The sequence below is a fragment of the Bombus fervidus genome, chromosome 10 (assembly GCF_041682495.2).
Source record: "Bombus fervidus isolate BK054 chromosome 10, iyBomFerv1, whole genome shotgun sequence".
Classification (NCBI taxonomy): Eukaryota; Metazoa; Arthropoda; class Insecta; order Hymenoptera; family Apidae; genus Bombus; species Bombus fervidus.
In genome coordinates this window covers 8,231,745-8,247,070 of record NC_091526.1, presented here as the reverse complement: position 1 = coordinate 8,247,070, position 15,326 = coordinate 8,231,745, and the positions used below count along the sequence as shown (strand labels likewise).

At 41.5% G+C, this 15,326-nt stretch overlaps 1 protein-coding gene across 1 annotated transcript in view; it reads left to right on the top strand.

Annotated features, from left to right (window-relative positions):
- The window catches only part of LOC139991313 (lachesin), a 35,100-nt gene extending 21,064 nt beyond the window's left edge, over positions 1-14,036 (top strand). Inside the window, exons 4-5 of the mRNA XM_072011273.1 lie at positions 5,076-5,289; positions 9,525-14,036. Coding sequence (XP_071867374.1) covers positions 5,076-5,289; positions 9,525-9,937 — 627 coding nt within the window. The 3' untranslated portion in view covers positions 9,938-14,036. The remainder of the gene's footprint in view (positions 1-5,075; positions 5,290-9,524) is intronic.
- Positions 14,037-15,326: the final 1,290 nt, after the last annotated feature.

Below are 15,326 nucleotides of genomic sequence, written 5' to 3'. Positions count from 1 at the left end.
ACAATTTACATCGTTCGAGCGGTATCAGCATGTTGTTAGAGTTCTGAAAGCCGGTATTAATAACCAGGGGTACGTGTTTCGTAAAGGATAGCAGGCTAACATCCGGTTAGTCTCTAATGGTACAAACTGCATATCTGCATTCGGACTTCGAGTGTTTGAGTGTTTACAGCACGAAAGGGTTTCCGTGGTTGAGATCGTTCCTCCTTAAGGTGAGGAAGATACACATTGACGAAGTTTCGTCGGGACTATTCGAGAATCTCTCCGTGCACAAATTCCTCGACCTATGGAGTTTCATTCAAGACGGTAACATGCGTCCCCGCAGACGTATTCGGTTGCTTCGTCCGCGGGTACTGCAAATATGACACTGGGAAAGTGGATGGGAAACGTCTGGTTCGAAATTTCCTTACGCAACAGGCATGCACCGCGTTAGTGGTTAAAGATGGGAAAATGGAGACGAGCAAAGCGAAAAGGAAAGTTATAAACGCACGCCACTAGACGGAGAATTTGAAATGATGGAAACACCTCAGAAATTTACTTTCGACGGACTGTGTGATTCATGTTTGGTCAAAGAGAATGTGCGGCAACTATAGTAAACGTGGTGAACGCGGTTCACGTATTGCTGGTAGGAGACACGAAGCTCCTTTCAAAATTCGCGTATGAATGCTTGGTTCGTGTGTTTCATTTCCGATTCATTAAATCCTAAAGAGTTGTTTCGTGACGGATTCTAGAGATAGCCGGGTGGTGCGCTCGCGGCTGTTCATGCATTATGCGCGCGCGGACTTTAATAATAATTTAAGCGGGATGTAAATCGAATGGAAGACTGCAGGGGAGCGGCGCGCCGCTGCATAGAAATGCATGTGGCTTAATTAAAACGGTGCTTTTATGAAACAAATATTTATCGCGATGCACCGACGGAAACTAAATTAATCGTCCGCGTGATGAGACCCGCATTTTTACTCCCCTTTTTTTTATAGTTCGCATTCCATACGCATTACATGGGCGTAAAAAAAGAAAAAAGAAAAAATTGGAGGGAACGTAGAGAGAGGCACTCGCTCCTTGATGATCAATATTTGTGAACTTTTATTTATCAATATGTATTGTTCATTCGTAAATTGAACGGAAAGAGAAAAAAAGGAGCACATGTTCCGATACAATACGTAGTAGTCGAGTTTATTTGAAATGATACACTAGCTATGGTTTTCTCAACGAAATAAATTTTATTATTTCGCTTTTTTATGACGAGTAACGATTTGAAGAGTTAACATTGCACATCTACGTACCGTCAGTTTCACCTCCGATCGAGCTGTTTGTAATCTGTGTCGGTGGTGAGCATGTCTTTTCTAATTCTCTCATTTCGTTTCACGTTTCCACCTCGTCGTTCCTGCGAATTCGAGCCCCTGGTATGACAACCTAACGGGTGCTTGTAGGAATTCTCCACGAGTAGAACAGTCATTTAACCCGATCCTAAGTTACGCAAAGCAGGGGAGCACGGCTTCAGCTTTCGTTCAGTCCCGCGAAACGGATATCGCGGTTGGATCTCTAGGAATTTCACGATTTCGCTGCGGTGCATGTTTATACGTAACACATTCCACGATTCTCGAACCGTTTATAGATTTGTGTACCATTAATCAAGTGCGAAGTGTAATCGATTCGAGGCTGGGCGTGGTAACCTCTGAAAGGTTTAAAGGAAAACGTGAGTCGAATAGCGTATCATCGCGTCCTTTTATCTACTTGATTGCGGACCGATTGAATTTCTTTACGATACTCATCGTATTATAGGAGCACGTTCTATCACGAATTTTGCTTCTCATTGTTCCTCTATTCTCAATTCTTTTTTATTCCTAGGAATATTTCAACAGAGTAAGAACGATGAAAGTTCTGTCAGCAAATTTCGAGAGTACGTGAGAAACCGTCCTTGGAGACACCGCTCTTTCTCATTCCGCTCTTTCACCGTGTCGGCTGTTTATCCGTCGTTTCTCATTATTCTTCGAGATGTAACCAATACTTCTCATGATCTAGGTAATCGTTCCAGCCGCTTCTGTTGCCATACATTTCTGCTATTTAAATGCCACTTGAATCTCACGAGGTGGCGTCTTACGTAAAAGCTTCGGGTCGGCGTGGGCATATAGGCGGGCAGCTTACTGAAAGCGGCGAAGAAAAATTGCGTCGGAATTTAAAAGCGAAGCGGCATATATAAAGTATCGCGGTGGATGAAATATGAAGGTAAAATGTTAATGAGGGGTACACGTTAAAGGACCAACGCGTGGCAAGTGGAGCAATTCTCGCGGAAAGCTTCGCGACACGTTGGGCTCAACGTCCGGGTTGGAGTCTTATCGTCCGAAGACAAATCTCTCTCCCTCTCCAATTCCACGCTCAATTTTTCTACCTCGAGTCGCGTAATCCTTCTCTACGCCGTGGCAGCCGAATCATTCCATTTAATCTCTCGCTGAGTGTTTGATATCGTTTCGGGAAGAGGCAGGAGTGCCTTGCGTTTTCTTGATACAAGTGCAGCTTGGCGAATTACTTGGGTTTCGTCTTCGTTTTTCCCTCTCTCTTTCTCGAAGGGCAAATTAAAAGATTAAAAGCTCGAAAAATGTAATTGACCGATCCTTGTAAAAGAAACGATGTATTAAAAGGAAGAAGATTAAAGGTATCTATCACGTCGAGATTATATATTTCACGTAGACAAACATCAAGAATTCAATTTTAGAGTAAAAACATTCGTGCCCCTCGTTACAAGGTAGCTAAACTTTACGACAGACATAAATACGTATAGGAGACGAGATCCTATCGTAGGGGACGGATCTATTTTCTCCTCTCTTCGCATTTCACGGCCAATTCCAACTACGAGAACGCCATCATCTCGTGGCAAGCTCCGAGGATTATCCTCGTTGATAGCACTTCTTGCAATAGGCTTGCGCTCTTTTAAATACAGGAAAGCTTGGCGTGAAACGCAGAAATAGTCACTGAATCGCCTCAGCGAGAATAAAAATCACAGTACATTACACGGATCGCCTATTTACACCCCGATGGCCATGCGTAATATGAGTTTTATAAATTGTTCGCCGCGTCAATATTTCAAGGGGCGAATGTGCAGCGCGAAATGTAAAAAAAAAAAACGTCACGTTTATGCGGTTAGCTTTTGTTTCAACTAGCCCGCATTGCGACAAGTTTTAATCTAACCTCTTGTTAAAGATAACGTTTTTTTCATTCAAATTTTTTATCGAAATGTATGATATGACTCACGCGTCATGTGACAAAATTTGCTAACTTGGATATGGATATGGAAAAATTATGTCATTGCAAGTGTAAGTCATTCGGAAGTCGTGAAAGATCGTCCTAGGTCAGATCATTGGCATTCGGGTTCATTTTTAAATCTTTTAAGTCATTCGAAAATCTTTAAAAACTTTGGGAATAAATATCGCGTATTAATTGATTAACAGGTGTTTCATATTTCATTATAGCTCATTTACAAAAGCGACGTGATAATGCTAAGTGTTAAAGAATGAAAGGATATCGATTTTCCAGATAATACGGTACTTTTAAAGCGGGCGGGTTGAAAGTAGCGATAATATCGGACGTGATCGAACCGACTGATAATAGATAATTTATCGAATAAACGCGAATCACCTGTAGATAGAATTTCTCATAGTGCGTGTTACGTGCTATATCATGCCTCAATCAATTCTGGTCACGAGCTGTGCAATCATCCTGTGTCACAGTTCGAGAAATTATTCTGACCGAGGGCATTTCTTGCTTACCCTCGGGTACACAGAGTCTCAAGTGAGAACCCGCGTACGGCAATTACTGATCGTTATTGATGTAGTACATTTACTGGACTGTAATATGCGCGCGATATTTACAGGGCAGTTACTAGTTTCCGAAAGTTACCAAACTACGATCGCAACTCGATAGTTCTATTTTCACGAACTTGCGAACCAAGCTAATGAATAGTCCGAAGCGTTTAACTCGTGTGTATGTCGATATTCCTACGAAAGTTGCTTGATTGCGTGTTATGTATATATACAATATATATATATATATATTTTATATATACGTATATTATTATTTTATATTTTGTTTTTTATTATTTATTATTTATAATAATATAAAAAAGATATTGTGCATCTATTATTCCCTTAGAAAACAAAAGCAACTTTTGGCACAACTTAACATATACAATATATATAATATATGCAAAATATATATGTGCACACACATGCTACATACGTTATATGTATATAACGTATCACCACGTCTCATACCGTAAGAACTTGCCACATTTTTCCTCTTGCTTTTTCCTGTATCGAGGAACGTTTAAGTTCGACTCGACTCTAATCGTTTTGAAGCAGTCATTTTCTTCGGCAGAGTTAAGAGGATCTAAGAAGAATCGATGGACAAGAGAAGAAGAAGAGTTAATGACCATGGCAAAATGGATATCGGGGTACTGCCATAGATAGAAAATGCTGTGACTAATGGCAACGTTAGTACTCATAACGTCAGGACGATAGTTACTGACCGTAATAGACAGACAATGGCAGAGGCCGCGACCGGGGACCCCGATATTACATGGAAGTGAATAGTGAGCGTCGTGAACAGGCACAGTGCTTATTTGTTCCTTCGGGCAATATCAAGCTGGCTTATTTCGAAGAAATCGTTTTCGCTACCACGATAGATCCGATAGTTACGAATTATTGTACACACAGGGAAGCACCGGCGATTAATTAAAATCTGGATCCGTAACGGGGCACATTTGTCGATAGAGTGAAGTACATATAGAAGGAACTAAATTACTTCCCCTTCGTTTTTCATCGAGCGATTTTTATCGGAGGAAGAACATTTCCAATTTCGTGGGGAACAAATGATGAAAAATTCGAGCTGTGATAAAGGCAGGCCATGCATTCCGCTGGTAGTAACTTGAAATTTTTAGCTGTTTTCCACGTAAAGAGGCACAGAGGTGAATCCCTTGTCGTTAGACGAGGTCTTTCTTTTTCGTTGTTCTCCGGTTTCATGACCAATTCTGGTTAGGGGCGAGAGATCATTCTTGTTAACGAGAGTTTTTGCCGGCTCTCCAGGTGTCGTGGATCAAGCGGAAGAACGTTCAGGAGTTACTGACCGTAGGACTGACAACGTACGCCAACGACGAGCGGTTCCAGGCAATTCATTTCCACCACAGCGAGGATTGGACTCTTCAAATAAAATACGTTCAACCGAGGGATGCTGGATTGTACCAGTGCCAAGTATCCACCCACCCACCCACTAGTATATTTCTGTTCCTCGAGGTTGTCGGTAAGCGTGATATTAAACACCGATATAAGCTATTTGCGTGTGGCCTGTGCCCGATTTTCGATTATCGTGTATAACGGCTGCGATGGACGCTTGTCCGATTTTTCTAATCCTCTTTCTTTTTTCCCCGTTTTCCTTTTTTTTTTTTTTGTTTTTTTTTTTAATATGCTTTTCAGTTTCTCGCGCAAATTTTCGTCTTCAGTTGAAAATCTACTATATCTCCTGACCCATTAGATAGAATAAATTAAATTCTAGTTTATCTCGTCGAATGGTTAATGAAATTGGAATAAATGTTCCGAACGGAAACTTTTTTCGCCATTTTTTCCGCATTCACTGTTCACAATCATATTCGACAACGGTGGATAAACATCGGAGAAATATCGGTTCGATTATTCGTATCGATCGTCTACCTTTTTTTTTTTTTTTTTTTAACAACATGCATGACTGACTCGACGTATGATTCTTCTCTTTCTCTCTTTCACTTTTTCCTGTCTCTCTCCATTTATGTAACCTCCACACGTATGTCTTGGCCCATATACATACACAATTACGTATTTCAGTTCTTTCTCCGTTAATATCATTCTTTTCTTTAGTGTCGCGTTTCGCATTTCACTGTTGCCCGGTCGCAATTACGTCAGCTGCAATAACGAATATAATATAATACGAGAACACAGTTAAATGCTGGAAATAAAATAGACCGAAACGCGTGTTCCGTTTGTTGGACGGCGTTGTAGTGCGAGCTCGAAAAGTGGGAATGCTTTCTACCAAGGGGTGCACGTAAAGAGCAGCGTCGCTACTTAGAGACAGTACACTCTCGTCCGGTTTCCTGATAAGATACCCAACACCAGAATATCTATAGCAGAAACTCTTTCTCCTTATACGCTACCACCAGAAAAGGAAAACAGCAGTTTAAGAATTCCCTCTCTTTTATCAGATCACCTATTTCTACCTGTCACCTTTTTCTTTTTTCTTCCTCTTAGTCTCTTCCTCGGTCATTCTCTATTTCAATAGTCTTTTGTTTTCTTTAGCTACGGTTTACAGTGTTTACATTTTCATTTCCATTTACGCAGGCTCCACGTGTCGACGCAATCGGAGTCCGAGAGCCTGTAGAAAAAGACTGGCAAGCACTTTTATCTGGATTTTATTAAGCAGATGGCCGATCAATAGCGGGAAAACGGTTTTTATCAGACCAAGGAGGCCGAAGTTTCGTGAATTACGACGTTTGGTCCCGGCGTCGCCGTTTTAAGCGACGTTCCTCTCCTTCTGTCTGTTTCTCTCTCTGTCTCTCTATCTCTCTCACTATTTCTCTTTCTCTCCCTTCCTCAGTCTCTGCGTGTTTCGTGTATTTGCATTTAGATTCTAGTTTTTGAAAGTACGCTCTCTCTATATCTGTATCCATAGATCCATATATATACTCTTACATCTATATACGTATATTTCATATATAAGAATACATCTGTATTTGTGCGTTGTGTATGTGTGTGTGTGTGTGTATGCACGCGGGCGAACGCCAGTTACTATCTAATTTCGTCCTGGTTTCCGGGACCGTGTTTTTGTCGTGACATCTGACGGATATGTACTAGAGCCTTTCTCAGGTACTTTTAATATTTATACTCTCTCCTGCCCTCAATTCCACCCCCCACGCAAATCCGGGACGTGCAATATTTACGTTCCTTCTTGCACACTTGAAATTCATGGGCCGAGATTTTTCTGATCTGAGGATGATGTACAACGGGATCATAGTCGGGACGTTTCGATTATAGTGTTTTATATACTGCTAAATAGTTACGATGTTTTATTGTATGGGACAAATAGGAGTGTTACGCTGAATAACCGAATGAAATATTCTGTGGTGGATTTCGATGACCGATTTGTGCGCAATGTCCCGCAAATTTGTGAAATCGATTCGTTAATTAACGCTGTGTCCCTTTGCTTCGGCACGAATTTAAAGACTTCCCATTGAAAACTACGTTCTTTCATAAATTATTGCCGCCCATTCATCCAATTTTCAACGAACCACTTCCCCCGTGAAAGATCTAAAAAGATGTCAACGATAAAACGTCACGGCCCTCGAAACTTATAAAAGAATTTCATCGTTTGCTTGCTTCGGATAGTGGCCTGGAAAATTTTTCAAACACTCGTCGAGATATCGTATCGCAGTATCAATAAGAGATACTTCTGCTATAGAACGTCCGTACTTTATGTTAGATTTCAATAAAACGACGATCTATACCATTACTGCTTTGGAAAAACGCGGTAAATCAATCGCCTGCGAGTGTCTGACTATACGTGCGCCCATACCCCTCAAACGTAATTCGTGCATACGACGAATAGTTACAAAGGCGAGTTCCTGTGTTAACGCAATTAATCGATTAATTCGAGTTGATCGAATAAGCATTTTCAGGACATTTCCATCGTCTCTGATTATTAACGATTGCTCTCGTCGAAAGAACGGCGGAACGGATAAGGGTAAGAGGAAAAAAGAAATTGGATTACGTAGCTTGCTCACTAATTAAAACGCGATCGAGGAGAATAGATCGAGCCCTTTCTCGAATCAACAGTATGCGCGTTCCGTAGTAGCTTCGTGGCTGAAAATCAGATTGGATTACCAAAGAATAAGAAGTTGGTAAAGACGTATTTAACGAGGGCATTGATTTGGAAGGAATTTACCTTCTCCGGAAACTTTTGAATCGATAACGATCCCATCAATTGTCACGAAGACAGTTTCAAAAGTTGGCCTTAATAACGTCTCGTTAAGGCCTAATTAGACGTATCGTATCAAAAAAAAAAAAGGAAAAAAAAAGGAAGATTTTCAAAGTCTAGGGATAAATACACCTGCTAACGGTACGTTGACCTTTCCAAGTATGTTCACGATCGCACAAGCGCACCTTGTAGATCTAATTTTAATCATCCGATATTGCTACATCACCCTTAAAACTTTCAACATAGACCGGAGAAGGGATTAGATCACATCACATTTAATAAGCTCCTCAATTTCTACCTGGTATATAGACTCGCGTTATAATTTCTTTCTCATCGTGGAAATTAATTAAGAAACTAAATTACGAACTACACAGCCCGGATGATTCGATCGATGTAATTGAATGCTCGAAGAGCGAGAAAAGATTGGAACACGAAAAAAAAGAGAGAGAGAGAAAAAGGAAGAAAGGGAAAGTGTTTCGAGTAAAACGAATAAAATAACGAAACGGCGGAAGCCGAAGCAGACGGATAGTTGAAAGAGCAAAAATTGGCCAATCTGGCGAAGCGTATAAACAACAAAATGCAGTCGTTTTAACGGATCGGTTAAAATTCACGTATTGGTTCCGCGAGAAAATCGTATTGCACGATAGGAACGAAAAAGCGAACCATCGTTGGAATCCTGAGCGTTCTCGAATCGTGACGTTTTAATAAATTTCGGACGTGTCCGACTAGCTCGTGACGGATTTGTTTTTATTCGTGGTACACGTAGCGAGAACGCGCGTTCTTTTGCGTCTACTCTCGGGATTCAATGGTCCATCGCGATATAGAGAGAACCACTTGGAGCGTGGACGCTTCAAAAGAGCGTGCTTGTATCACGCAGAGAAGCGCTTAAAACTCGATCTACACTCCTGTTCACGTGCGTTCGTCCGTGACACGTCGTGAAACGGAAGCCCTGTCGCCGGGGGTTGAAGGCGGATGGGCAAAAGTGTATCCGACTAGGGATGGAGTAGGTTTTGCCCCGTGTTTACAGTGTTCCATCACACCTGACCCTATAACGGGTTCTCAGGGCTGTCATGTCAGTCTGCGTCGGTGAGCGAACAGACGAGTACGATAGCTCGAGTAAACGAAAAGGTAGACGGGGCTGGGCTAGTTTAGCGGAGAGAGACATCGAATTCGTGGTACGAGTGAAGGGTAACTTAAAATTCTTGGGCTTGGGGTGTCAGTCTGCGGAAGAGATAGCACAAAGGTAGCCTGGTCCATGAGACGGTTGAAAGAACCAGAACGTGCGAGAGAGAGAGAGAGAGAGAAGGGCAGACAGACAGACAGACAGACAGACGGAGACAGAGAAAGAGAGAGAGAGAGTGAGGAAGAGGGTGAAGTGAGTGGGATTTCGTACGCTATCCCCGTACAACCCTTAACCAGCCACGATGCATACCTCATCCTTCCTAGTGCTCATAACCGCCTTGGACCCTAGTAAACAATATGGGATAGAACGGTAAGCTACTCACGTCTGACGCGTCACGTTCTACCATTTGCAGAGGCCAGAGCAGAGATAGCTGGTCCCTCGGAGAAGTTCGTGAGGCCAGGTAGCACCCTGCAGCTTCACTGCCTCGTAAAAAAGTCAACAGAAACGCCTTCCTACCTATTCTGGTATCATAACTTCCGGATGATCAACTACGACATCGATCAAGGGGTCAATGTCAGCACGGACTTGGTAGGGCGCGAAAGTTGGCTGGAGGTGCCTCGTGCGTCTGATCGTCATTCCGGAAATTACACCTGCGAGGCAAGTAACGCGCAACCAGCGCGTGTCCTGGTGCACGTGTTCAAAGGAGATAATCCAGCTGCGATGCAGCACAGCATCGCTTCGTCGCCATCTGTCATGGCTTGCAGTGCGCTATTGATGATGTTCACCACGCTGAAACTGGTGCTGCATTCCACCGCCACGAACTGATCTTTGTGCCCCGCCACGTGTGCCATTCGAAATATAGAGAAATGAACGTTGTGATATTTTCGAAAGAGAAGGAGATAAAGTTGTGTAATTCGACGAGAGAAACAAGGATAAATGTCCAGGTTGCGCGCGTGAATTTTATGACGTTGCAGGTGCAGTTTGTTCCGGCAAAATTGTATCCACGACAGACTCCGGTTGGATCTGAAATCACCAGCCTTTGATCTTCGGAAGGTGAGCGACGTTATCGTGATACGCGTTACGTAATCGTTAAGGAATTGAATCGAATAGTTGATAGTGAAAGACGTGTACGTGTGCGTGCGTGTGTTATCCGTGTATACGGGGAAGTGAGACAAAAGTATGTAACGAGCTACGAGAATGATGTCTCTGTAAAATAACGGAACCGGTCTAGGGTGTATCGTTAAAACTATGGATGCTCGAGCAGCTACTTCGAACGACGCTCACGTATTCGTTGTATCGCGAGAATACCGAAGCATCCTCCCTCAGACGTAAGATTCCTTCCTCTCGACCGTTCTAAGACTAACGCAAATTTCGACGTTTCTTCAACGTATACACCCGTGTTTGCTCAAAAGTTGATATTTCGCCCGCGACTAAACTTCCCACCTCTGTTAGCCGTTGTGATATGTGTAAATGTGTAAGCTGTGTGTAACTATCACGATCGTAAAAGTGTAATTGTGTAATCTGTCCTGCGACGAGTGGTACGATTAATGGCGATAATCCTGTCGCGATCTGGCGCATTTTGCCGGGTCAAACTTTCCAACGATGTTCCGCGGACAACTTTATTCGGTCACCGGCGTTAACTATTTCTCTCGTTCTCCGCTCGTGAAATTTGTTAGGTTAATGGCAACCACGAGAGATCGTCACAGTTTCAATGAATGTTTCAGCAACTTGATAAAAAACAAACAAGAAAACAAAACAAAAGACGAAAGAAACGAAAGACAGAGAGCCGAATCGCGTCACTTACGTCTTACGTTATACGTAAAAGTTGAATCGACGAGAATTCCATCGTTATCTAACGTTTAATATCACATTAGAAAAAGGACAAAGATTGCCGAGATTAATGGAATATTGCATATTCGGCCTACACGTTCAGGTACGCGTAATTAATCGTGATAATCCCGACGTAATACAGCACAGCCTAACGACATTATCTTCTATTGCCTTGCTCTGCACAGACGACCTTGCTCATAATGTCTAAATTAGTTCTATCTGACGTCCACGAAATGGCCGTGCTCAGGTGTTATACATACCACAGAGGGAACCGGCGCTTAGCGGACTATGGAAAATTGTTGCAAACTATCGAATTTGTTGGCGAGCGTGTTTCACGTTTTTAGAAAATTCATCGTTCGAAGCTCGTAATCGACGAGTAAAGTTATCGTGTTTAGCGTATCGCGTTAGAACGAGTTTATACTCCCCTGTTAAAAATCAAATTTGATTGTGCCAATCGCGTATCGATCTTTCGTTCTCGATGATTGTTCGCACCAAATTTTATTGTACATATATTTTCTATGTCGGTTGTTCGTCGATCTATAAATTATATGGTATAAATCCTTTATAGAAGACGGTTTTCGTTAATCCCTCGCGAAGAACGCAAGGCGATCTTCTTGGACCATGATGTTTCGCAGCGTTAGTATTGCCGCATGTTTCCAAGCTAATCCACTATTTCCTAGGTAGACAGCTGTTTCACGTATCCGTACACATTGTCAACGAGGATAATCCAGTTTCTGCAAATAATAAACCCAATGGTATTATCAAGCTGGTGTGCACGGATTTCGATGCGAGTAAACGAAATGCTCGTGTGGACTGCATCGAGGATACACACCGAGGAATCCCCCTTCTCCCCTGTCATATGAAACGGATCGATCGTGATTACTCCGATTGATTATAAAATGATAATATTTCTTTGAGCGTACACTATTCGACAAGATCGTTTCATTTATTGTAAGTTAAAGCGATGGATTAATTAATGTGATGTTCGATGATATAGTCGCTGTCTGTTGTATGTACATACGTATACATAACATATATATACACACACATATATATATATATATGTTACGAACGTCGCACAATGTTAATCTCATTTACGGTTGAATAAAGTTTTCATATAAATTCCACTTCGGAAATCACGGATAAGAAATCTTGGATTATTCATAACTTTCGTAATAATAACAGATCGCTCTTTCATCCTTCGTTTAAAAGCTTTTTTCCCTTTTATTAACACTGCTATTTTAACACAGTCTCGACGTCTTTCTGGTTTTATACAAATCGATATTCGCATAGTTCTGCCAAGTAAGAGACAGATGTAAGTAATGAATTATACCTCGGTACTGTTTCGTCACACAATAGACAGTATTTTCGTTCCTGTGTAATATAACCGGGCCTCTTTATTGAAGTAAAATACTAGCGGAATGCGATGGGTTCATGGTGCATAAGCATTTTCATTCATATCGCTTTCTCTATGTTTCTCCAGCTCTCTGGAGATAGAGAATAATTTCGTCGTGACACAATTCGAGCCTCAGACCCCGATAATAGCTGCATGCTAATGGCATTGTTTGCCACATTAAAATTACCGCTTCGTCCAATCGGCACTAATTGATTATTACGCCGCATCGAAACTATTCAAGAATTATGATCCCATTAATTGACGTAGAGTGGATGTTCAAACGATCCGTTACCGCAGAGGAAAAACCTGTGGTTGTCGAAGGGATGTATTGTTCCCGTTATCCTATCGTCCCTTTACCCAAGATTCTATCGACGAAATTAAACTGAACGAGAACCAAACGATTTGTTACGGACTATTGGTTTGCACGGCAGTTAGAAACGATCGAAACTAAATTTCAGGATCACGAATCTAGTATATCTCTATTGAAGACGATTTTAATCGGCACTCGATTATGTTTACCATGCACACCATCAAACGCACTTGATTAAGAGATTCGATACGAAACTGGAATGCGATGTGAATTACCCGGCGCAACGGTGATTTCATCTTCCTGCTCGACTTGCCTAGAATATTACACCGCTGGGGAATAGAGAGGCTTTCGGCCGATGCATTCAAAGATCGAATTCCTAAATTAAAACATTTACATCATCCGGTATGCATTTCGATGAAATCTATTCGATCCATTTGGTAACGCAATGAATTCCGTGTAATCAGAGGTATCACGGATTCCGAATGCAATTATGAAAGCATCGTGGAAGTCGCTTAAAGAATTTTTCTTTAATCGTTTTATCATTTTACTTCTCCCTTCAAGGAACAATTTCCCGTTGACCCGATTTAAGGTGGCGCGAATCAAAGTTGCCTTCAGCCTGCAATCAACAGCCAGCATTCGGGCGTGCTAAATTTGAATCGTTAATATCGTGTACCAACAGCCAGCAGATCTGGACGTCATTATTCCAGAAAGATGACTCTAATCTATTCCAGCAGTCTCGTCAACGAGGCAAGGCCGAGTCTACTGTTTCCGAATTTCTGATCTTTGATTGATATTATTTCATCCAAGATGCTATGATTTCGTTGACGTACACTTTGGTATACACTCTAAATTACAAACTGCCATCGAACATAGTATCCTTTCCCACGGCAACTTGTCGGTTCAAAATGTTAGTTTAGCCATTACAGGTTAGGCTAGTGTGTAACGAGTTGCGAGCTGAGCACTATATAACATTCGGAAGTTTCAGCTTTGGAACAGGACTCGTGACTCGAAGCCGAATCACGTTACTACGACGGGCAGATATCAATGTTCACAAGTACAAAGGATGTACACTCCTAATTCCGGTTGGAGACATGTACGATCGGTTGTAGTCGCGTTAGATCTCCGAAGACACTTTCCACCGATGCGAATCAATTATACGTCTGTGTCACTCTCGTATTTCTCTTGTTCGACTCCACATACAGCATACGTCGGTAATTCGAAGCGCTGACCATGTCACTGGTCATTTTACAACCTCATCGATATGCAAGCAATCCTTTAGCCGGGGATGAAACCCACGACTAGGTAAAATGATTCCGTAACGACAATCAATCAGAAAGCCGACCCACTGACCGGAAACTACCTTTCACGTATTCTCGTAATTTTTGTCGAAAACCTATCCAACTTTCAGAGAAATTAAATACAAATTCCATTAATGTCTTGTATATTCTTTAGTTTCGTGGCTGACACGATTATCGTGTATCGTATGTTTCAATTGGTAATACGAAACGATGTCTCATTTGCATGCTGATTTTCGATGGCTCTCGTTCTTCCATGAATTTTGTACAGAGAGGCAACGAGACAAGAGTGAAAACAAGGATGAAGATTGATGCGCGAATCTAACGAATTAGAAGTTCACAGCATCAAGACCTAGAAAGTGTAAGGAGACATTCCACCGTAATCACACTTGGTAACTACTTCAAGTTTTAATGTACTTATTTTCAGATGGCGATTCTGATAAAAGCTATTCGAACTTTATCTTCGGTTGAAACGACATTCGTTTCACATCCGTTTATTCGTCTCTCTAAATATACTCGTCCTGTTTTTTCAGTTCGATAGGAAATGAGAAACAGTTCGCGGCGAAACCGACGAAGTAACGTTTTGTCTACACTCGAAGCTCGCAATTAGCTGAATATAATATATAATATATGAATATAATGAATATAATATATTTCCGTTGCGTTGTCAACTTTCCAAGAAATTAACAAATTAATTAGCAGCCTTTGAAGCATTAGATAAACTACATACCTCTTATGGCGCTCGATTAAAGCAGTTTAGCAATAACGATAATTTGATTGTGTAGCTATTACCTAGCAATGCTGTAGCAGCTCTTCGCCGATGCCACGAGGATCGATAAGAATGCTTATCGCGAACGACGCTCGATTTTAAGGTTATTACAAAAGAACTGCAAGAACAGTAGAGGAATTAAAGGTTAAAAACGCGATTGAAATTGGTTCCTCTGTGCCCCAGTCATGCTTCCCTTTTATAGAGAAAAACAGAAAGAACAGTAACCTAAGCGTCGATAATCAAAGAAGATTATTAGAAAGGGTAGAACAAACCTAGTAAATTATGTATACAATATCGTGAAGTGTTTTACAAGAATTAAAATTTTCAATTATTTTTTAATCCTATCCATCTTATGTGCAAGAACAACCACAGATTAGTAACAGAAATCTTCCCCCACTCGCGAAATAAATAAAAAGAATTGCTCGCCTTATCGTGATGGTTTAGCAAAAAATATATTCGATCTGGAAGATTTTCATAGGTCTAAGTGCACGAAGTTTTAATCAGGCTCGTTAGAAATCGGGCCAGTTGAGCTCGGTATATTATCCGGTGCGACACGTGGAACGTGTTTCTCGTCCATCTTAGGTGAATTTCCGGAAGAAATTTCGAGCCCCTAA